This window comes from Anolis sagrei, chromosome 10 (genome assembly GCF_037176765.1).
Source record: "Anolis sagrei isolate rAnoSag1 chromosome 10, rAnoSag1.mat, whole genome shotgun sequence".
Taxonomy (NCBI): Eukaryota; Metazoa; Chordata; class Lepidosauria; order Squamata; family Dactyloidae; genus Anolis; species Anolis sagrei.
The window spans coordinates 3,055,846-3,081,437 of record NC_090030.1 but is presented as its reverse complement, the minus strand read 5'-3'; the positions used below and the strand labels follow the sequence as shown (position 1 = coordinate 3,081,437).

General features: G+C 38.7%; 2 protein-coding genes across 2 annotated transcripts; one reads left to right on the top strand and one right to left on the bottom strand.

Annotated features, from left to right (window-relative positions):
• Positions 1 to 692: 692 nt before the first annotated feature.
• Positions 693 to 9,227, top strand: NKRF (NFKB repressing factor). The gene is made up of 3 exons (XM_060756023.2): positions 693 to 978; positions 3,972 to 4,111; positions 6,862 to 9,227. Exons 1-3 carry the CDS (start codon positions 809 to 811, stop codon positions 8,865 to 8,867), a joined length of 2,316 nt encoding a protein of 771 aa, XP_060612006.2. The 5' UTR covers positions 693 to 808; the 3' UTR covers positions 8,868 to 9,227.
• A 3,123-nt stretch (positions 9,228 to 12,350) lies between these two features.
• Positions 12,351 to 25,522, bottom strand: UBE2A (ubiquitin conjugating enzyme E2 A). The gene is made up of 6 exons (XM_060756022.2): positions 25,288 to 25,522; positions 21,412 to 21,492; positions 18,989 to 19,014; positions 17,594 to 17,683; positions 16,202 to 16,290; positions 12,351 to 13,734 (listed from the first exon to the last, which is right to left on the bottom strand). The coding sequence occupies exons 1-6, from the start codon at positions 25,329 to 25,331 to the stop codon at positions 13,606 to 13,608; spliced, it is 459 nt and encodes a 152-aa protein (XP_060612005.1). The 5' UTR covers positions 25,332 to 25,522; the 3' UTR covers positions 12,351 to 13,605.
• Between the last annotated feature and the right edge of the window lie 70 nt (positions 25,523 to 25,592).

Here is a 25,592-nt window from a genome sequence, read left to right as displayed (position 1 = left end):
GCATTATATCATATAATAGTATATAATATCATTATATTGCATTATATTATATTATATTGCATTATATTATATCATATTGCATTATATTATATTACATTATATCATATTGCATTATATCATATAATAGCATATAATATCATATTATATTATATTATATTATATTGCATTATATTGCATTATACTATATTATATTGCATTATATTATATAATAGCATATAATAGCATATAATATTATATTATATTATATTGCATTATATTATATTGCATAAGATTGCATTAGGTTAGGTTAGGTTAGGTTAGATTATTATTATTATATTATTATTATATTATTATTATATTATTATTATATTATTATTATATTATTATTATATTATTATTATATTATTATTATTATTATTATTATTATAATATTATTATATTATATTATATTATATTATATTATATTATATTATATTATATTATATTATATTATATTATATTATATTATATTATATTATATTATATTATATTATATTATATTATATTATATTATATTATATTATATTATATTATATTATATTATATTAAAGTGAGAGCCAGGGACTGATGTGGGGCACGCTCAGCCTGTGATTCCTCCTTGCCTGCAGGAGGCGCTGTGGCGGAAGAGGGCGCCCGCTGCATCCCGGAAGAGGCGCCTCGTCCTTGCTTCCTTCCCACGTGAGGCGGTGTAACAAGGGGCCTGAGGAGGAGGAGGAGGAGGCTGAGGTGCCGCCGCCGCTGCCGCCTGTGCACGTGTGAAGGGCGCCGAGCGACGCGTGTCAGGGCCCCGATGGAGGCGGAGCTGGAGTCGTGGCGGGAGCCGCAGGAGAGCGAGGGCCTGTGGGCGCTGCGGAGGCGCTTCCTGGAGCGGAACCGGGCGGGCTTCGAGGGGGAGGCTGCCCAGAGGAGGCTGCAGGCCTTGTCCCAGGCCTGGGCCAACCACCTCTCCATGGGGTGCAGGTCAGAGGAAAGGCCCTTGACCCCTATCTCCCTCCCTCCAGGGGGTTGGGACTACAACTCCCACCATTCCTCACAGCCGGTAGGCTGTGAGGAATGGTGGGAGTTGTAGTCCCAACCCCCTGGAGGGAGGCTCCAAGCTGTCCCAGCCCTCCATTCATTCTCTGCTTCCTGGCTTTTTTAGTTTCATAAATGCCTTATAGTATTATTATTATTATTTAATTTTAGGTCATTATTCTCAGTCTTCCTTGTTGTGTTTTTCTTTTCCGACTTGATGTGTGTGTGGTTGGTCTGTTTTTGGTATTGTCACTTTTGTGGGAAACTGCCCCGAAGTCCCCTTGGGGAGATAGGCCGGGCTACAGATACAGTATTGTTGTTGTTGTCATTATTCTAAGTCTTTCTTGTTGTGTTTTTGCCTTTCAACTTGATGTGTGTGGTTGGTCTGTTTTTGGCACTTTTGTTGGAAACCGCCCCGAAGTCCCTGGGTTACAGATACAGTATTATTGTTGTTGTTGTTGACAGGGCGGGTTACAGATAAAGAGTTGTTGTTGTTATCTGGAAGGTTGCTCACCAGGTTGCTACATACACATATAAGGGACACTTTCCCCAATAGAAAGGAATAAGGAATAGTTTCCTACTAGGAAGGTGTATGTATTATTTACACCTATATATATATACACACACACACACACACACACACAATATATGTCTATTACGAAAGTATATATAATATATATATAGATAAAGATATATATATAGAGAGAGAAATACTTTTCTAATAAAAAGTACATATATTTTGTACTAATAAAAAGTACATACACACACAGTATTGTTGTTGTTATTATCTGGAAGGTTGCTCACCAGGTTGCTACAGGAACCAAAAGGAACACTTTCCATAATAGAAAGGAATAAGGAATAGTTTCCTACTAGAAAGGTGTATGTATTATTTACACCTCTCTCTCTCTCTCTCTCTCTCTCTCTCTCTCTCTCTATATATATATATATATATACATACATACACACACAAACACACACAAAATATATGTCTATTACAAAAGTATATATATATGTCTATATATATAGATAGATATATAGATATATATAGAGAGAGAAATACTTTTCTAATAAAAAGTACATATATTTTGTACTAATAAAAAGTACATACACACACACACACAGTATTGTTGTTGTTGTTGACAGGGCGGGTTACAAATAAAGAGTTGATGTTGTTATTTGGAAGGTTGCTCACCAGGTTGCTACAGGAACCAAAAGGAACACTTTCCCTAATAGAAAGGAATAAAGAATAGTTTCCTACTAGGAAGGTGTATGTATTATTTACACCTCTCTCTCTCTCTCTCTCTCTATATATATATATATATACACACATACATACACACACAAACAAACACACAAAATATATGTTTATTATGAAAGTATATATATATACAGAGAGAGAGAGAGAGAGAGAAATACTTTTCTAATAAAAAGTACATATATTTTGTACTAATAAAAAGTACATATAAATATATATACAGTATTGTTGTTGTTGTTGACAGGGCGGGTTACAAATAAAGAGTTGCTGTTGTTATTTGGAAGGTTGCTCACCAGGTTGTTACAGGAACCAAAAGCAACACTTTCTCTAATAGAAAGGAATAAGGAATCGTTTCCTACTAGGAAGGTGTATGTATTATTTACACCTATACACACACACACACACACACACAATATATATGTACTTTCTATTATGAAAGTATATCTCTATATATAGATATATATATAGAGAAATACTTTTCTAATAAAAAGTACATATATTTTGTGTGTGTGTATATGTGTACATATATATATATATATATATATATATATATATATATATATAGTGTATATATATATGAGAAAGAGAGAAATACTTTCCTATTAGAAAGTACATATATTGTGTGTATAGTGTGTGTATCTCCTAATAGAAATTACATATGTATTGTGCGCGCGCGTGCGCGTGTGTGTATATATATATATATACATATGTAGTATATATAGAGATAGAAATACTTTCCTAATAGAAAGTACATATATTGTGTGTGTGTATATGTATATGTATATACACACACATACATATATGTATATATATAGAGAGAGAAATACTTTCCCAATAGAAAGTACATTTATATATATATAGTGTGTGTGTATAGTATATATATATATATAGAGAGAGAGAGAGAAATACTTTCCTAATAGAAATTACATATATTGTGTGTATATATCTAGTACATATATATAGAGTATATATAAATATATAAATACTTTCCTAGTAGAAAGTACATATATTGTGTGTGTTTATATATAGTATAGAGAGAGAAATACTTTCCAAATAGTGTGTGTATATATATATATATATAATAGTATATGTGGGTGTATATATATGTATAGAACACAAAGTGGCAGTTGAGAACCTTGGCACAACACCGCTTTGCTGCTAGGTCTGGGACCAGAAAATGTCCTGGATTTTGGTTCTATATGGACCTGCATCCTAGAGATGAGCCCAAGTCTAAACATGACGTTTCATTTACATTTTGTATACATCCAAATTTATAGAAGTATTTTTAAAATTATTTTGTGCGGTGACATTTGTGTCCGTTGCACCATCCAAAGGCAAACGTGTCACTATCTCAGACAATTTGGGATAATTTTGGAATTCTATATAAATGATCCTCAATCTATATTTACCGGATGCTGTAGATCTTCAGATTCCACATCACTTTTCGTCCCTGTAAAAATTGGATTTTGGAAAGTATGGCTTGTTGTGGAAACAAGGATGGGGGATAAAGCTTCAGTAGAGACCCCTTTTCCCCATGACACTAACTCTTCCAGGAGTGGATTTCCCTTCTTAGAGGTAGATTCCTCCCACTTCCTGTTGTCGTTACCCCTGCTCTCAACTATGAGTTGGATGTATGTAACTTGGGGACGACCTGTAACTGGAAGTTTTCTTTGCTTCAATGCAGGTACAGCCCCCAAGTTATGGAGAAAATTCTCCAAATGGCCGAAGGGATTGACGTGGGTGAGATGCCGTCCTTTGAGTTGGTGCCGGACTCCAAGGCCAAAAAGAGGCCGCGTTCTCCGTTGCAGGACGCTTCTTCCCACAGTGAGTATCCAAGGACCTGCTCTTCGAATAGGGCCATTACCGTGGGGCGTATATACCTACCGTATATACGAGAGCATAAGACGACCCAAATATAAGCCAAGGCACCTTATTTTACCACAAGAAACTGGGAAAATATATTGAGTCGAGTAGAATCCGAGGGTGGGAAATGCAGCTGCTACAGGCACATTTCAAAATAAAAATAATAGAGTAAAATAATAAATGTAATAATAATAATAATAATAATAATAATAAATAAATGTAATAATAACAATAGAGTGAAATAATAATTAGAGTAAATTAATAAATGTAATAAAATGATATAGTAAAATAATAAATGTAATAATAACAATAATAGAGTGAAATAATAAATGTAATAATAATAGAGTAAATTAATAAATGTAATACATGATATAGTAAAATAGTAAATGTAATAATAATAATAGAGTAAAATAATAAATGCAATAATAATAAATAGAATAAAATAATAAATGTAATACTAGTAATAGAGTAAAATAATAAATGTAATAAATGATATAGTAAAATATTAAATGTAATAATAACAATAATAATAGAGTAAAATAATAAATGCAATAATAATAATAAATAGAATAAAATAATAAATGTAATGTTAGTAATAGAGTAAAATAATAAATGTAATAATATTAGAGGAAAATAATAAATGTAGTAATAATAGAGTAAAATAATAAATGTAATAAATGATATAGTAAAATATTAAATGTAATAATAACAATAATAATAGAGTAAAATAATAAATGCAATAATAATAAATAGAATAAAATAATAAATGTAATAATAATATTAGAGGAAAATAATAAATGTAGTAATAACAATAATAATAGAGTAAATTAATAAATGTAATACATGATATAGTAAAATAATAAATGTAATAATAACAACAATAATAGAGTAAAATAATAAATGCAATAATAATAAATAGAATAAAATAATAAATGTAATACTAGCAATAGAGTAAAATAACAAATGTAATAATAATATTAGAGGAAAATAATAAATGTAGTAATAATAGAGTGAAATTATAAATGTAATAACAATAACAAATAGAGTAAAATAATAAATGTAATAAAAATATTAGAGTAAAATAATAAATGCAATAATAATAAATACAGTAAAATAAGATGTAATAATAATAGAGTAAAATAATAAATGTAATAATAATAAAAATAGAGTAAAATAATAAATTTAATCACTATAATAGAGAAAAATAATAAATGTAATAAATGTAATAAAAATTATAATAGTAAAATAATACATAACTTTGACTCGAGTATAAGCCAAGAGGGGCTTTTTAAGCCTGAAAAAAGGCTTATACCCAAGTATATACAGTACTTTTTTAGTTCTCTGTGTGTGTGACATTGGGCTCATATGACTTGCAACCTGCAGAGAGGGCGAGGTAGCACTGAGAACGTTGCATTAGAATTCGGAAGAAAGGGGATCGGCCTGGTGTCCCAAATGTTGGTCCTCCGCATTTGCGGATACACGGGTTCTGGGCAAATAAATGCCACTGATGTAACACTTGAAGGAACCTGAGTCCCAGTTTAGAAATGGGTATTTCCAATGTTAAACAAATCTAAGCGATAGGGCGGGTTGGTGAAATATATACGAAGGCATGGGTTGTTTTCAGGGCAAGCTGTATGCCCTTGCTTCTGGTCACAAATAAAAAGGTGGTCAAGAACTACAAGAATAGCCATATAGTCACATTTTGTATTTGCTTTGTAGTGTTGTTTTTTGAGTCTCCTTTCAGACAGAAGAAGTAGTATTTATATCAGGCACGGGTCAACTTCGTCCCTCCCTCCAGGTGTTTTGGACTTCAACTCCCACAATTCCTAACAGCCTACCGGCTCCTAATCTGAGAAGGCACGTTGGAACAGCCAGGTTTTCAGGTTCTTTCTGAAAACCGCCAAAGTAGGGGCCTGTCTGAGATCTTTCGGGAGGGCATTCCAGAGGCGGGAGGCCACCACAGAGAAGGCCCTGTCCCGCGTCCCCACCAAACGTGCCTGCGACGCGGGCGGGATCACGAGCAGGGCCTGTTAGGAATTGTGGAAGTTGAAGTCCAAAACACCTGGAGGGAGGGACGAAGTTGACCCGTGCCTGATATAAATACTACTCCTACTACTCCACCCTACCTGCGTGACCGCATCACAGTCTACGAACCCACACGCTCACTCCGGTCATCAGGAGAGGCCCTGCTCATGATCCCGCCCGCGTCGCAGGCGCGTTTGGTGGGGATGCGGGACAGGGCCTTCTCTGTGGTGGCCCCCTGCCTCCCGAAAGATCTCAGACAGGCCCTTACTTTGGCGGTTTTCAGAAAGAACCTGAAAACCTGGCTGTTCCAACATGCCTTTTCAGATTAGGAACCCCACTACCAAAGCCCAGAAGCACTTTAGAAGAGTCAAGATCACCCTCACTGCACACTGCACTTATATTTTAATCCCATATCCCTCCGACACTGCAGCACTTTTTAATCCTGTACCCTACTCCGGCCGGCTCAGTTTTTAATAATGTCCTGTTGTACTGCTTTGTTATTGTTTTCTGCTTTAACTGCTTTATTTGCTATGTATTGTATTGTTGTATTGTGTTGGGCTCCGGCCTGTTGTAAGCCACATCGAATCCCTTGGGAGATGCTAGCGGGGTACAAATAAAGTTATAATAATAATAATAATAATAATAATCAAAGGTTTCACCACAACAAACCACTTGTGTCCCCATAGGTCTTGAGGCCCCGAGGAAGCAGGCTCCCAAATTCCGTGCCCGGCCTCGTTTTGAGCCCATCCACTTTGTCGCCAGCAACGCCCAAGACAAAGTTAAGGACCAGCCTTTGGAAAATCAGGCGCAGCCCGCCGGGAACAAAATCACCACCCAGCAAATCCAAAACTACGCTGATCGGGTTTTCAGCAGCTTCAGTAACCAGGATGGGGACTCTCTGCTTCCACGTTCAACGGGCTTAGGCTATGGAAGCAGCCAGCCAGAAGACAAGGCTGTTTCCAAAAACACTTCCGTTCTGAGTGTCGTTCCGAGCGTTGTTCCAAGTGTCGTTCCGAGTGTTGTTCCGAATGTCGCTGTGTCTGCGAGTGAGCCTTCTGCTCCCCAGTCCGTCTCCGAAACATTTCCGAAAAAGGTTATAAGCAGCAAACAGACTTTCATTAACAAGCTCCTCACCGCCGTCCGCATGTACCTGGCTAGCGCCCAAACCAGCGGAGGCTCGGAGAAGATTAACTACACGTACCTGTTGACGCGGTCGATACAGGCCTGCAAGACCAACCCCGAGTATATTTATTCCCCCGTGAAAGATCTTTCCCCGGCCGATCTCCCCGAGAGCAAAAAGCACCTCAAAGACGGCTTTGCCTGCGAGGTGAGGTGCCAGGACGTGTACTTGGCCACCGGGTACGCGGGGAGCAAGAACGGCAGCCGGGACCGAGCCACGGAGCTGGCAGTGCTTTTGTTACAGAAGCCGGTTGAGGTCCAGGTGGCGCAACGGAAGTTCAAGGGCGCCCCGCGGGAGGACTTGGTGCTCTGTGAGCGCGACAAGACACCCCCTGAATTCCCTCCATCGCTCAAGCAGCTGGACTCCCCCATCGTGGCTGTGAAAGAGGCCTCCCCCGGGGAGCCGAGCTCTGACCCCTTGCAAGGCCCCAGTTCGGGGAAGCACTGGACGAATTTTGTCCTCACCGAGAACGCCAGCGACTCCATCGGGATCCTGAACAACTCCGCTATCTTCAACAAGATGTCGGTCGAATACAAGTACACCTTGCTGCAGAACCGGTTGTGGCGTTGCAGCGTCTTCCTGGAGGACCACTGCCTGGCGACAGGGTTCGGCACCAAGAAGACCAGCAAGCACGCCGCCGCGGACGAGGCGCTCAGGATCCTCCAGAAGACGCAGTCCAACGCCGGAGGCAACAAACCCGCGCTGATCCAGACGGTGTGCGGCAGGACCTTTCGGGGTTCCAAGAAGGACTTGAAGGACCTCGTCATCTACGAGAACTCCCTGAACCCCGTGTGCACCCTCAACGACACCGCCCAGTTCAACAAGATCACGGTGGACTACGTCTTCGAAAGGATGACGGGTCTGCGGTGGAAGTGCAAGGTGATGCTGGAGGACAAGCTGATCGCCGAAGCCGTCGACGTGAAGAAGACCGTCAAACACTTGGCGGCCGAGGAAGCGGTCAAAGTCCTGAAGAAGACGCAGCCGACGGTGGTGAACCACTTCAAGAAGGGCACCGTCGAGGACGTCATCTCGAGGAACGAGATTCGCGGGCACTCTGCGAACGAAGCCCTGAAGCAGCAGATCAAGGAGGACAACATCGGGAACCAGATCCTCAGGAAAATGGGCTGGACGGGCGGCGGCTTGGGCAAAACAGGCGAGGGGATCCGGGAGCCGATCGCCGTGAAGGAGCAGTTCAAGAGGGAAGGCCTCGGCATGGACGTCGCAAGGGGGGGCTCCAAGATCACCAAGAAGGACATCGATAAGATCATCCAAAACTACGCCTTCTCAGACAGCAACGTCGACCTGACGTTCTCCACCGAGCTCACCAACGACGAGCGCAAGCAGATCCACCAGATCGCCCAGAAGTACGGGCTCAAGAGCAAGTCGCACGGCCAGGGACGGAACCGGTACCTGGTGGTCAGTCGGAAGAGGCGCAAAGAAGACTTGCTGGACCAGCTGAAGCAGGACGGCCAGGTCGGCCACTATGAGCTCATCATGCCTCAGGACAAGTAAGGCCAAGGTCACAACTGGACTGGCCTCTCCCATTAAACAAAGCAGGCTCTGTAGTCTTGTGTGGAAAGAATAACTATGGGGAGAAAGTGTGGCTGGTCATCTTAAAAGTTAGAACTTCTGCATCCAAACATCCATTAGTGTGGTCACCTGGTGGGGAGATGGTCCACTTCCTCCCCATTTCACTGGTTTTGCAATTGCAGGAACACGTCTTCCCAGAGGAAAACCTGGCAGCATTCTTGTCACAAAGGCAGGATGGCGCCCTTGTGTTTTGAAAAAGGAAGCCCAGGTGGGAACAACAAAATGGCCGTATGAAGTATACTCTATGTAAAGCCGGTTATAATAAAACAAAATAGATTTTTATTTCTGGACATGCAAATAATGGCACGCTTTCTATTGAAAATGCCGGGTTCTCTTTGTCAGGAAGGTGTTTGCAGCCCACTCCTCCACATGCAGCCTTCTTAGCATGAATAGCGTTGTTGACTTCGATTTACTGAAGGTTTGGTGTTCTGCTCCCTAACCATGGTAGCAGACACTGCAGGCCGGTCCTATATGTTTCTATGGGGCAGAATTGCCAAAAGGATGCATTCCCATTGAGGTCTCTGGGCCCCCAATATGGCTCATGTAGAGCTGGACAGGCCTCCACACGTTTGAGGAAGGGCCTTTTGATGCCAGAGTATTTCAAGAAGAGAGGTTTCCTCTAATTCTGTTGTGTTCAGAATTGGGCCAAAAAGCAAACTGCTAGGAGGTGATGGAAGGGAAAGAGGAAGCAGAGAAGGAAGGACAAAAGGGAGGAAGGGAAGGAGAAAGGGGGAGAGGGAAGGAGGGAGGAAAGAAAGTCGAAAGGAAGGTATGTTGAAAGGGAATGGAGGGTGGAGGAAAGAGAGAAGAATGAAAGGGTAGAAGGAAGGAAGGAAAGAAATAAGGGTAGAAGTGAATAGAGAGAGAAGGGAGGAAGAGAGGGTGGAAGGAGGGAAGAAAAGGAAGAATGAAAGGGTGGAAGGGAAGGAGGGAGGAAAGAGAAGGAAAGAAAAGAGAAGGGTGGAAGGAAGAAGGGGTAGAAAGGAATAGGAGGGAAGGGAGGAAGAGCGTGGAAAGAGGGAAGAAAAGAATGAAAGGGTGGAAGAGAAGGAGGGAGCAAAGAGGGAAGGAAAGAAAAGGGTGGAAGGAAGTAAGAGTAGAAGGGAATAGAGGGAGGGAAGGGAGGAAGAGGGTGAAAGGAGGGAAGAAAAGGAGGGAGGAAAGAGGGTGGAAGGAAGAAAGAGGGAAGGAAGGGTAGAAGGGAATAGAGGAAGGGTGGAAGGGAAGCAGGGAGGAAAGAGGGAAAGACAAAAGAGAAGGAAGTAGACAGGGAAGGGCGAAAGGGAAGAACAGGTGGAAGGGCAGGAGGAAGAGAAGGAAGAATGAAAGAGAAAGGGAATGGAGGAAGAGGGAAGAAAGGAAGCGTAGAATAGAAGGAAGCAGGGAGGAAGAGGTAGATAAGAGAGGGAAGGAGGAAGGAGAGGAAAGAAGAAGAGTAGGATGTTTAGAGGAGGGCCTGAGAAGAGCTCAGAGGGCTACATCCAGCCCCAGGTTTGCCCATACCTGTACTATACTGTTTTGTTACACAATTTCTTGTGCGTCTCAAGAGGGAGATCAGCAAGGAAAAGGCTCTCTTGCTGCTGCAGCAAACTTTCTTTTTCCTTGCAGAAATCACATTATTCTGGCTACACAATGGTTTGAGAACAATTGAGCTGCCTATCCTTGCTTCTCTGAAATGTCAATGGTTTGCTATCTTGCTCTGCGCCTGGCAAGGAAGGCTAAGCAAGCGATACGATCTCTTTAGGTCCAGCGGGTAAAACAATCCTGCCCCTCTCCTTTGTGAAGGGAAAATGGGACACATTGAAAAGAGTCTTGAAGAGTGACCGCCTGGCAGAATTACTGAAGTGAGTCGGAGCCCTGGCATTGTATCTAAGCAACTGCATTCATTCTTTTAGTATGAGAGTGATATAGCATACATCAGAGAGGATTGAAAGACCCACAAAGTTGTCGCAATCAGTTTGGTTACCGTTTTGTTCAGGTCTTCTGCCCCAAACTTTGGTTCTCCAGATGTTTCAGACTTCAGCTCCCAGAAGTCCTGACAGTTTGGAGTTGGTCTCAAACATCTAATGATCAAAATGAGGCCAAATGGTATTAAGAAACCAAAAAGGAAGAGCGAACACTGCATAAACTCTGGCTAGTTCCGATACAGCAGGAGCCTGGGAGAAAGGGGCTGTTTAGTTAGTTTTTATTTTGTTTCTGGTGGAATCTTTCAGAAATTAATTTGTATTTGGGAATGTCACCATCTTCCCCTTCTGCAAAGACGTATATACCTTACTACCCAGGTTTTTTTTCTGTGCTGGAAGCGATTTGAGAAAATGCAAGTTGCTTCTGGTGTGAGAGAATTGGCTGTCAGAAAGGATATTGCCCAAATGTGTTACCATCCTGTGGGAGGCTTCTCTCATGTCCCTGCATGGGAAGCTGGAGCTGACAGGCGGGAGCTCACCCTGTCTCAGATTTACCACAGATCTTCAGGTCAGCAGTTCAGCCGGCACAAGAGTTTAACCCATTACCCAGGTAGATAATGTTATTAAATCCATGGACATGATGTAAAAAAGCATAGAGCCAGACATTCCACTCTTGGGTTGTTGTAGGTTTTTTTCAGGCTGTATGGCCATAATCTAGAGGCATTCTCTCCTGACGTTTCGCCTGCATCTATGGTAAGCATCCTCAGAGGCCTCAGGCCCCTTCCTTTTGCCCCTCAGCCGCTTAAGCGGCTGAGGGGCAAAAGGAAAGGGCCTGAGGCTGTTAGGAATGATGGGAGTTGAAGTCCAAAGCACCTGGAGGGCCCAACTTGGCCCATACTTCTGCTTAAGCGGCTGAGGGGCAAAAGGAAAGGGCCTGAGGCTGTTAGGAATGATGGGAGTTGAAGTCCAAAGCACCTGGAGGGTCCAACTTGGCCCATACTTCTGCTTAAGCGGCTGAGGGGCAAAAGGAAAGGGCCTGAGGCTGTTAGGAATGATGGGAGTTGAAGTCCAGAGCACCTGGAGGGCCCAACTTGGCCCATACTTCTGCTTAAGCGGCTGAGGGGCAAAAGGAAAGGGCCTGAGGCTGTTAGGAATGATGGGAGTTGAAGTCCAGAGCACCTGGAGGGCCCAACTTGGCCCATACTTCTGCTTAAGCGGCTGAGGGGCAAAAGGAAAGAGCCTGAGGCCTCTGAGGATATTTGCCATAAATGCAGGCGAAATGTCAGGAGAGAATGCCTCTAGAACATGGCCATACAGCCCGAAAAAAACCTACAACAACCCAGTGATTCCGGTCATGAAAGCCTTCGACAAGACATTCCTCTCTTTTTGCACAAGGTGATGGAAAGCAACCTGCATTTGAAGATTTAACATGTATGCACGTATATGTACTCCCTGGGCAATCTTGCACATACATGCCTTCCCTCTCTGGACGACAAAGCACTTAAGGTTACACATTTATTTACAAGTAATTGAAAAATGTACAGTTTCTTACAGGGGTTACTTGTGCAAAGTTGTACTCAAGAGATCAATGTATACAGAGAAGACACTGGAAGAGCAGACAAAACACGCGGATCGGTCGGCCTCCTCCCAAACTGCTGCTTGAAGGTGTCCGAAATGTACAAACCGAGCTTTACGCACGCACACACACAAAAAAAATGCTTCTGCAAAGGGAAGAACGGAGGGAAGAGAAGGGAGAGAGAAGGAGGCATGCAAGAGAGCTTTCTTTACTCCTCTCTCCTCCCGATAGAACATAAAAGCAGTGGCATCTGGCGACCTCCTCCTTCTTCTGCAACAGAGGTAGGCATTAAAAGTCCTAAAATCAAAAGAGATGTTTCCAAAGCGATCCGGTGTCCCAAATTTACTATTAAGCCAAGCAACAGAACTCCCAATCCCTTCTCTGAACTTACGCGCTCCACTGAGCCATTCCAACAGATGAAAATAGTCCCACGGAAAAGGATACGGAGCATTTTGCCTCGAGCGTGTTGTCATGTCACACGCGCAAAAGGCTCCACGCGACACCCGACCCTCTTTCCCCCTCCCTCACACCCTCATCCTCTCCAGGCAGTTTGCAATTCGGAATATGTTTCGCCACACCGAGGAATAGAAAAGAATGAGAAAGGGCAAGGGATTCTTTGCGCCGTATTTACAGATGCCGCGAAAAATCGATACCAGCATTTAAATGACCAGCCCGGACAGATCCGCATTCAAGTCATAGTTAAAAACGTATATTGTGTGTGTGTGTGTGAACATCCCTTCTTTTTGTTGTTGTTGTGTTTTAAACCAAGCTACACGTAAGCAGCATCACTGTGTATAACACAATCACGATTAAAAGCGTACAGAAATGCACAACGCTGCTGCCCTGAAGACCGGAAGTGGGAGGAAGACCAAGACAGCCTCAGCAACTCTGTTACAAGTAACCCGCGTACAGTACATTTGACCTGGAAGAGGGGCCGGGAAGGGAAGGATAAGGAGGGGGGTGCGCTCTCGATGATGTCCGAGGAGAGAGGGAGAGAGAGAGAGAGAAGCGTCAGCAAAGGGCGGCGGGTGGTGGTGGCGGTGGCGACGGCACAACAGCTATTTTGCTCTCAAAAGGGAGGAATGCAGTGATGCGAGGAGGAGGAGGAGCAGGAGGATGAGTCAGACACTTCATACATGTATTTTTTTCCCCTCAGAGTGTTCATTTGCATCATCCAGGGTCAACAGTCGCGCCAACTCTGTTCGACTATCGCGGACACCCGTTTCTCGTACTCCCGCTTGTTCTCTTGGTATAGCTGGGCGGCCTGGCTGTTTGCTGGGCTGTTTGGGTTGGGCTCGTCCAGTAGAGACTGTCGGGAGAATAAAGGGCAAGATCAGGCTTCGGAGAAGAGAAACAGACACTCCTGGGAACGCATTTTAGAAGACCCCCCCCCCTTTAAACCCTTCATACAGCTGCCTGAATATCAAGGCTACAATAATAATTACTTATTTGTATCCCACCCCTCTCAAATGTACAGGAACACATTTCAGAAGAACCCCCCCCCCTTGTAAACCCTTGATCCAGCTTCCTGAATGTCAAGGCTACAATAATAATAATAATAATAATAATAATCTTTATTTGTATCCCACCCCTCTCCTCAAAGGGACTCGGGGCAGCTTACAACAAAACAAACAAATGCAGTAAATGTACAGGAACGCATTTCAGAAGACCCCCCCCCCCCCCGTAAACCCTTCATCCAGCTGCCTGAATGTCAAGGCTACAATAATAATAATAATAATGTATTGTCGAAAGCTTTCATGGCTGGAATCACTCAGTTCTTGTGGGTTTTTTCGAGCTATATGGCCATGTTCTAGAAGCATTTCTCCTGACGTTTCGCCTGCATCTATGGCAAGCTTCCTCAGAGGTGACCTTACCTCTGAGGAAGCTTGCCACAGATGCAGGCGAAACGTCAGGAGAAATGCTTCTAGAACATGGCCATATAGCCTGAAAAAACCCACAAGAACTGAATAATAATAATCATCAGCATCATCAGCATCTTTATTTGTATCCCACCCCCTCTCCCCAAAGGGACTCGGGTCCGCTTACTGCAAAACAAACGAATGCAGTAAATGTACAGGAACGCATTTCAGAAGACCCCCCCCCCCTTGTAAACCCTTCATCCAGTTGCCTGAATGTCAAGGCAACAATCATCATCATCATATTTATTTGTATCCCACCCCCCTTGTAAACCCTTCATCCAGCTATAATAATAATAATAATAATTATTATTATTATTATTATTATTATTATTTATTTGTATCCCACCCCCTCTCCCCAAAGGGACTCAGATGGCTTACAGCAAAACAAACAAATGCAGTAAATGTACAGGAACGCATTTCAGAAGACCCCCCCCCCTCTTTGTAAAGCCTTCATCCAGCTGCCAGAATGTCAAGGCTACAATAATAATAATCACCATCAACATCATCATCATCTTTATTTGTATCCCACCCCCTCTCCTCAAAGGGACTCGGGGCGGGTTACAGCAAAACAAACGAATATAGTAAATGATATAACACAGACAATAATCACATATCACTCAACAGAAACACACACAATAGTGTGAACATAAACAGTTCAATCAATAGAAAAAAACAATAGTGTAAAGATAAATAAACAGTTCAAAATACTATTTAGCCCTCTAAAAACTATACACACACATGTATGTATACACACACACACACGCCATTTAAGACCAGCCAATTCCTATGATCAGGGTAAATTATAGTTCTAATAACCATTTAAAATCCTGCCCAATAAGGTGGTTGATACGCTTAGCCATTATCAAAAGCCTGCTTAAATAGCCAGGTTTTCAATTCCTTCCTGAAAGTTATGAGGGTGGGTGCTTGTCTAATCCACTCTTCTCTATACAGTAAAGGCAATAATCACATAATCAATTAATTAAAAAGAACACAATAGTGTAGGCATAAATGAACAGTTCAAAAGACAAGAACCCTAAAAACTCTAAAAATACACATACACACACACACATACGTCATTTAAAACCAGGGTATCCAGCATTCTATATTATAGTTCTAATAACATTTAAACTCTGGGAAGGTAATGGCGCTCCAAGCAGTCATGCCAGCTACATGACCTTGGAGGTGTCTACGAACAACGCCGGCTCTTTAGTTTAGAATTGGAGATGAGCATCAGAGTCCCAGAATTGCACACAACTAGACTCAATGTCAAGGGAAACCTTTCCCTTTCTCTTAACCATTTAAATTCCTGCCCAAAGTATCAAAGGTGGTTGATACTCTTAGCTTACTGTCTATGTATTTAAAAGCACAAGCCAGAAGCTAGACCTGTCTTTAAGGACCAAAATGGCACTGTCTTTGCTCCTGGAAACACAAAGGGTAGGCTTCCCTCATGTATTCACTAACTGGGTTATAAATGTCATTTGCTAATTGGGTCTACCATAAAAACACAGAAATTATTTATTAAACTGCAAACAGGAAGAATACTACTAGGATAATGTGGACATATGCCGTGTTGCTGCTCATTAATCAGACTGAATTAGAAAAGAAATTAGAGAAGTGTACATACCATTCGGATGGCTATTATTTTTTATGCTACCTTTCCCACCAAAGTGGAATCCAAGACTGTATCCAAAAAACATGTTCCATTCCATTTAAAACAATTCAAGATCGTATCATATATTTTCTAGAGGAAATTAGACGTTGCCCAAGAAGAAATAATGGTGGAGGCCCCTCTGCTCATGCCTAAGAGCGACTGCTGTTTTGGCCAGAAACGTACACAAAGTCAGCTGAAGTGGTTACCTGTATCGATGTTAGGATGGAAGACACATCATAGGTAGGACTCCAACGATTCTGAAGTATATCCAGACATATACTACCATCTGCATAGACTACAAAAAGAGATAGTAAATGGGTTTCATTGCACACAACACACTTGCCTGGTAGCCTTCCCACCCCGCTTGGTCCCACTGCTGCTTCACTTCTTAGGACTTCACAACTATGCTTAGGAAGGAGGTCTCTGCGTGGCTATTTCAAACCAGGGTTAAGCAGCAGGGACACAATTCCTTTCAAAGATCTTTGCAACTGAGCTTAATAACGAGGACATATAGTTATCTAACATGAACAATACACTGTTGAGAACTATTAAAAACTCAGAAAAGGCTCTGCAGAACGTGAGCCATGGATTATGAAGTTCCTGGCAAATGCCATATATATACTCCAGTATAAGCCCAGTTTTCCAGCCCATTTTAGGCTGAAAAAGCCCCCCTCAGCTTATACTCAAGTCAAAGTGATTTATTATTTTATATATTTAATAGTATTATTAGTAGTATTATATTTATTATTTTACTCTTATTATTATTACATTTGCATTATTTTACTCTATTTATTATTATTACATGTATTATTTTACTCTATTATTATTTTTATTACATTATTTTACTCTATTACTGTTATTACATTTCCATTATTTTATTATATTATTATTATTACATTTATTATTTTATTCTATTTATTATTATCACATTTATTATTTTACTTTATTCTTGTTATTATTACATATATTATTTTACTCTATTTTTCTTATAATCACTTTATTATTTTACTTTATTATTATTATTATTATTACGTTTATTTTATTCTATTATTTATTTTACTCTATTATTATTACATTTATTATTTTATTCTATTTATTATTATTCTATTTATTATTTCACATTATTATTATTATGTTTATTATTTTACTCTATTATTACATATATTATTTTACTCTATTATTATAACAATTATTATTTTACTTTATTATTCTTGTTATTATTACAGTTATTATTTTATTCTATTATTACATATATTATTTTACACTCCTATTGGAAGGATACGTAAACACATTTACATTGAAGAAGGTGAAAATAATGGTTTAAACAGAGTTGGACAGTCTTATCTTAAATTACAGTTTTATGTAAATATTCAAAAACATTTAACCTACGGATGTAATTGTATTGGTATCTATTTTTATTTTGAAATTTACCAGGAGCTGCTGCATTTTCCACTTTTGTCTTTTTTTCTGGTAAAATTAGGTGCCTTGGCTTATACTCAAGTATATACGAGATAGATAATCCGCAACTAGTCTGCTAACACTACCACCACTGCACAAATGGACTGTTGTTGTTTTTTTATATAGAGAAGTGTACATACCATTCGGATGAAACATTTTAGACACAAATCTAACAGTAGGTGGCTTGTTTGGATATTCTTCTGTGAATTCTATGGTAAGCTTGAACGTTCCTGCAATTGACAGAGTCAGGGTCTAAGTATCTCGGTCACGGAGCCATCCAAACGTCCCCCTTTCCCCACTGAGAGCGATCTCAATTAAGACCCAAACATTTCCCTGGATTGCAAGAGAAACAAGGGCTAGCCCAGCACTCTGTTCATTATATAATAATAATTAAGGGGTTTGAAGCCAGAGAATCGTTATCCAAGGAGTCCTAATGGTCAGCTAAAGACATAGGTGGCAAGGCAAGAATCCTGGAGGAGCAGGAAAGGTCTGAGAGGGAAGGAGAAAGAAAAGAAAGAGAAAGGAGGACAGTGGGAAAGAGAGATGGTGGATGACATACAGGCCACTGGTTGGGATCAGATAAACAGGCAAGGAGTAGGAACCAATGGCAAGGTTCATAAATATACTGGAGAGCGAAGGATTGAAAAGCTATCACAATGCAAACATGCACAAAAGTTCTGGCCAAGGGCAACAAGAACCATTTTAATAGTTGCTAATAATAATAATATAATAATAATAATAATACACTTTATTTATAACCCGCTAACATCTCCGCAAAGGGGACTCGGTGCGGCTAACATGAGGCCAAGCCCAAAAGAATGCAACATAATAAACAACAGTAACAAAATACATCATAACAAAATATAAAATAACAAAATCAACTATATAATTTATTTATTTATTTACTTTACTTGTATACCGCAGTTTCTCAGCCTAACAGGCAACTCAACGCAGTTTACAACAAGGATAAGATCAAACAACGATATACAATTTAAAACAATTAGAGCACAATATACAATATTGACACAACAATAACAACACAATGCATCTCATAACTAGTCGTGATCCAAATTCGTCATCCATATTTCCATTCCTGTAATCGTCACATAAAACAGCATATTAAATCCAGACATGGCGGGTGGGCCAAATGTTAAAAAAGTTAAAAATCTGGGTGAGATAGGGATAAAAGTGCATTTGTAGGAAAGTAGCCCAACAGGGAGGAACCATGGGATTTAGCCATTTGGGGGGGGGGGGGGGGTTGCTAATGGCAGGAGCAATGCACTGTGTAACTGGAACCGTTCTCCTGCACATGTCCTGAGGCCTGGTGATGAGAAGCACACTTCCTGCAGTTGTCTATTCACTAGTAACACAATTTAACATGATTGAAAGAAAACTGAGGGCCTTCTCTCTCTGAGGGGCAAAGGTCAAGGGGACGCAAAAATTGGTTCTCTGTTTATATGCTATCCAGATTCATTTAATGCTAATTAATGTGGGATTCACACAAATCACGCCTATGGCATACGGTTCATGCTTACCATCTTCGAATGGGGTTCCCTCCGGCCTGAAAGAAGAAAGCACATGTCAGCACCCTACAAGTCTTTGGCTACAATCAGTTAATGGCTAAACTCATAAGTTGTTGCAAAACAACACACAGCTCAATCACACACACTCCCAATATGCACGCAAGTATCGCAATTAGCAAAGGCTTTAAACCTAAACAGCCTCACCATTTCTACACCTAGTTATATTATGATAAATAACTGCTACTTAAGTCACCCACTGTTGTTGTTGTTCATTCGTTCAGTTGTCTCCGACTCTTCGTGACCTCATGGACCAGCCCATGCCAGAGCTCCCTGTCGGCCATCACCACCCCCAGCTCCTTCAAGGATGCCATCCATCCATCTTGCCCTTGTCGGCCCCACTTCCTTTTTCCTTCTACTTTCCCCAGCATAATTGTCTTCTCTAGGCTTGGCTGTCTCCTCATGATGTGGCCAAAGGACTTCATCTTTCCCTCTAGTCTCCTTCCCTCCAATGAGCAGCCGGGCTTTATTTCCTGGAGGATGGACTGGTTGGATCTTCTCGCAGTCCAAGGCACTCTCAGAACTCTTTAATGACACGTGAGTGAACTCAAGTATTTAAACTTCCCCCCTCTAAAAGATACCAAAGCCATGGTACTTCTAAGCAGCACCTCCTTGTACAATTGCATTGCAGAGGGAGATACACACAAGGAAAGGAAGCAAGGAAGACCATGGGACGAAAGAAATGCACCAGGTATCTCTCTCCATGAAAGAACCTTCAGAAATATTAAAAATTAATTAGGTATTTTAATTACAAAAATGTGAGTCAAGCACTGAAAGGCTTAAATTGATGCAACGAATCAGCAAAACCTACAGTTCTCTATAAGCAGGTGTGCCTGTAGCTTAGATGCAGTCAGTCTGAGGTAAACCTCAGTGGGAGAGAGGCCTCAGTCTGAGACAGCCCTCAGTGCGAGAAGCTTTGGTTAGCGGAAGCCCCAGGTTAAAGGCCATTGTGTATGAAGCTTCAGTGTGAAGGGTACTGTGTGTGTAAAGCTACTGTGTGAAGCTCCTGTGTAACTTCGGTGTGAGAAGAGGCTCTGTGAGAGCGAAGCTGTTTATCTGCATGAGAAAGAAGCCCAGCGTGGAAGCAAAGCAGGATGTACAAAGAACTTTATTTGGGTTATGGAAACCTTGGTCTTGTAAATAGCGCAACCATATTATTTTACTAAAAAGAAAAGCCTCCCAAGGAAGAGATAACATTGGTCTGTGTGTTTTTGTTCTTTTTGTCACTTGGGCTACTGGTGCTGGGTCACGCTGCTGCTAAGTTACTCTGTTGTGCATTTATGAGGAGGGTCTTTTCTTAGTAATCCCACTCATCCAACAAGAAATTCACCAGGTATCTTTCATAGGTATCTATGAAACAGGAATAACTTAATACATTTTGAAGCTACCCCCTGCTACTTTTCAGACCCACAACATCAGACCAAAATGTGTTAATTGTATAGGACAGCACTACATTCAAGCTTTGGGACAGACAGAAAAGCAGTTTTTCACCCAGGAACAATTCCTCAAGAGATTTCGTAGCAATCCCTCTGCTAAGAGATGAATGTCAACGACAGAGGACCTACTGAACATGACTGAAACTTCCCTGCAAAACAGAATCAAGGAAAAGCATGCAGTCTGTTCTTTGGTGTAGTTTCAGACCCAACAGTACATGAAGACCACTTTCCAGACTTAGTGTTATTTCAGATTGAGCATTCTGTGAGAAAAAGTACTATAGTAAACAATTCACAAATGCTGAGAGAGTGTTCAACAGTCAAGCCACTATTTCTGGGAGGGCAATTGTTTCGTTCCTGGGTGATCAATGTCATTTCCTAATTGGTTCTATCATTTAAAAAACCATGGGAAAGGTTTGTTAAACTGCCAAAATGTTGTTTCTGTGGGAGGGAAATTCTGCTATAGCACATTTTGCTCTAGTTCTTCAATGAATAGAGTCTCAACCAATTCAACCTAGTTTGTGGCAGCCACAAAACAAAGTTCCTGCAGTAAAACAACCACTTCGCACAATGAAACAGGAAATCATACTTTCATACGAGGAACAGAACATTTTTCAAATCTTGTTACATAGTATGATTGTAATTTGTACTCCTTGCAGGCCGCAAGGAATGCTTTTCATACTTGCTTATGGTAAAAGGAAAATGGCCTCTGAGCATGCAATAATGTCCTTTCCTTGGGACTGTGGTCCAAAACAAAGGTGGCTTCCTGGAATACCTGCATTGTCAGCAAAGGCAGGAGGCTACTCCCAAAGATGGCATTTACAGCAGACTTTTCTTCACTGGATTATTAATTACACTATGTAACAAAATATGAAATGTTCTGTTCCTGGTTTGAAAGCGTCTCTTATTAGACCAGTGTTTGCCTAATGGAGGCCTTTTCCTCACCCAAAAATTACTGCATTCCAGACCATGATGTTGTTCTCCGAAGGGGCACCGCTAACTCCAGCTGGAGGGTCTTCCTGCAGCCTTTAAACAAAAAGAAAATACATAAATAATTAATATATGAATAGAGACTCTCAGTTTCAAAGTCTAGAAAGGAAAGGATGCTAAAATAAATAATATTATAATAACAAATAGGCTCTCAACAATAAAAAGTCTCAATATTAATAATAGAATATAGTAATGATAATAACTCTCACAATAATATATTATAATAATATACTATAATAATAATAATAATAATAAAGAAGACTCTCAATGGCAAGGCCTAGTAAGGAAAGGATAGTAATAATTATATAGTATAATAATATTATAAAATAATATAATAATGAGAATGACTCAATAATACCAAAATAATATGTTGATATAATATAATAGTGTGATCCAATACAAGCCAGCAATCTTGTTTACTGTGTACTAATCCCGTTGTGTATCAAATAATAATAGTATACCAATATTAAATAAGCATATAGAATAAAATAATAATTAAAATGCTCTCATAATTATATAATAGACCAAATAATAAAATAAAATTCTCACAATAACTATACACACACACACACATATAAAATGGGCTCAATAATTTAATAATAAATCGTTCATAATAATAAGACTCCCATAATGAAATATAATATAATATTCCCAATAATAATAATAGTAATAAAAATAAAAGACTCCCCCCATAGATAACAATATAATACAATAAAAGTATAATACTATAATATAAGATCCAATCATAATATGAATAATAATAAAGACTCTCATAACAATATTAATATTATTATTAATAAAATACTGTCATAGCAATATAATTATAATAATAGACTCCCAATAATTACGTAATAGTATAATATGATATATAAGACTCAATAATAATAGTAATAATAAGATAATATTATAAAGTAAGACTCTCATAATAATAATAATAGATTAATAATAATATAACAATAAGACGCTGAGTAATATAATAATAATGATATAATAATAATAATATAAGAAGACTCTGAGTGGCAAGGCCTAGCAAGGAGATATATTATATAAGACTCAATAATAGTAGTAATGATAAGATAGTATTATAAAATAAGACTCTCATAATAATAACAACAGATTAATAATAATATAACAATAAGACGTTGAGAAATATAATAATAATGATATAATAATAATAATATAAGAAGACTCTGAGTGGCAAGGCCTAGCAAGGAGATATATAAGACTCAATAATAATAGAAATGATAAGATAGTATTATAAAATAAGACTCTCATAATAATAACTGATTATTAATAATATAACAATAAGAAAATGCTGAATAATATCATAATGATATAATAATAATAATAATAATAATAATAATATAAGAAGTCTCTGAGTGGCAAGGCCTAGCAAGGAGTTATATTATATAAGACTCAATAATAATAGTAATAAGTTAACATTATAAAATAAGACTCTAATAATAATAATAATAATATATTGATAATAATATAATATAATAATAAGAGGCTGAGTAATGTAATAATAATGATATAATAATAAGAAGATATTATAAAATAAAGACTCATAATAGATTAATAATAATATAATATAACAATAAGAAGAGGCTGAGTAATATAATAATAATGATATAATTATAATTATAATAATATAAGAAGACTCTGAGTGGCAAGGCCTTATATAAGACTCAAAAATAATAGCAATAAGATAATATTATAAAATAAGACTCTAATAATAATATATTGATAATAATATAATAATAAGAGACTGAGTAATATAATAATGATATAATAATAATAAGATAATATCATAAAATAAAGACTCATAATAATAATAGATTAATAATAAAATATAACAATAAGAAGACGCTGAGTAATATAATAATAATAATGATATAATAATATAAGAAGTCTCTTGAGTGGCAAGGCCTAGCAAGGAGATATATTATATAAGACTCAATAATAGTAGTAATGATAAGATAGTATTATAAAATAAGACTCTCATAATAATAACAACAGATTAATAATAATATAACAATAAGACGTTGAGAAATATAATAATAATGATATAATAATAATAATATAAGAAGACTCTGAGTGGCAAGGCCTAGCAAGGAGATATATAAGACTCAATAATAATAGAAATGATAAGATAGTATTATAAAATAAGACTCTCATAATAATAACTGATTATTAATAATATAACAATAAGAAAATGCTGAATAATATCATAATGATATAATAATAATAATAATAATAATAATAATAATATAAGAAGTCTCTGAGTGGCAAGGCCTAGCAAGGAGTTATATTATATAAGACTCAATAATAATAGTAATAAGTTAACATTATAAAATAAGACTCTAATAATAATAATAATAATATATTGATAATAATATAATATAATAATAAGAGGCTGAGTAATGTAATAATAATGATATAATAATAAGAAGATATTATAAAATAAAGACTCATAATAGATTAATAATAATATAATATAACAATAAGAAGAGGCTGAGTAATATAATAATAATGATATAATAACAATTATAATTATAACAATATAAGAAGACTCTGAGTGGCAAGGCCTTATATAAGACTCAATAATAATAGCAATAAGATATTATAAAATAAGACTCTAATAATAATATATTGATAATAATATAATATAATAATAAGAGGCTGAGTAATATAATAATGATATAATAATAAGATAATATCATAAAATAAAGACTCATAATAATAATAGATTAATAATAAAATATAACAATAAGAAGACGCTGAGTAATATAATAATAATAATGATATAATAATATAAGAAGTCTCTTGAGTGGCAAGGCCTAGCAAGGAGATATATTATATAAGACTCAATAATAATAGTAATGATAAGATAATATTATAAAATAAAGACTCATAATAATGATAGATTAATAATAATACAATATAACAATAAGAAGACACTGAGTAATATAATAATGATGATATAATAATGTAAGAAGTCTCTTATATTATAAGAGACTTCTAAATAATACTCTAATAATATAATAATAATAATAATAATAATAATATAAGAAGTCTCTGAGTGGCAAAGCCTAGCAAGGAGACATATTATATAAGACTCAATAATAATAGTAATAAGATAATATTATAAAATAAGACTCTAATAATAATAATAGATTGATAATATGTAACATAATAAGAGGCTGAGTAATATAATGATATAATAATAAGATGATATTATAAAATAAGACTCTAATAATAATAATAGATTAATAATAATATAATATAATATAATAAGAGGCTGAGTAATATAATAATTATGATATAGTAATAAGATAATATTATAAAATAAGACCCTAATAATAATAATAGATTGATAATAATATAACAATAAAAAGACGCTGAGTAATATAATAATAATGATATAATAATATAAGGCAAGGCCTAGCAAGGAGATATATTATATAAGTCTCAATAATAACAGTAATTATAAGATAATATTATAAAATAAAGATGATAATAATAATATAATATAACAATAAGAGGCTGAGTAATCTAATAATAATGAGATAATGATAATCATCTAAGAAGTCTCTGAGTGGCAAGGCCTAGCAAGGAAAGGCTACGCCAAGTGCGTAAGCCGCTGTGGTGCGGGGCTCCCCATTGGTTGCCGGGCGCGCGTTACGCCAAGAGCGCGGTGGCTACGCAGTTGGCGCAGCGCTCCCCCGCCCGGCCGCCATGTTGTCTCTCCTGAGGGCTCCTTCTTCTCCGTCTCGGCCCGACTCGCTCCCTTTCCCGGGCCCAATCCCCTCGCCGCCCGGCCGCGCTGACCGTTTGAAGTCCCGCATGAGGCGCCTCCGGGCGGGCGTGGACATGGCGGGCTCTCGGCCAGGCGTCGCTCGCACTCCGCTCGCTCGGCTCCTCGCCTCGACACTGGCGCTCCCGACGCGGCCGGCGCCCCTAATCCCGCAGTGGTCGCGCCCGCCGCGCCTGCTCCCTCCACGCCGGACCGCACCACTGCTCTCGCCAAACAGGGGGGCACGGAATGGGACAATAAACAGGCAAGGGGCGGGGCCAGGGGCCGGCGAATCACATCTCGGAAAGGACACAAAGGGGCGTGGCTTCCGCAGGCTTGG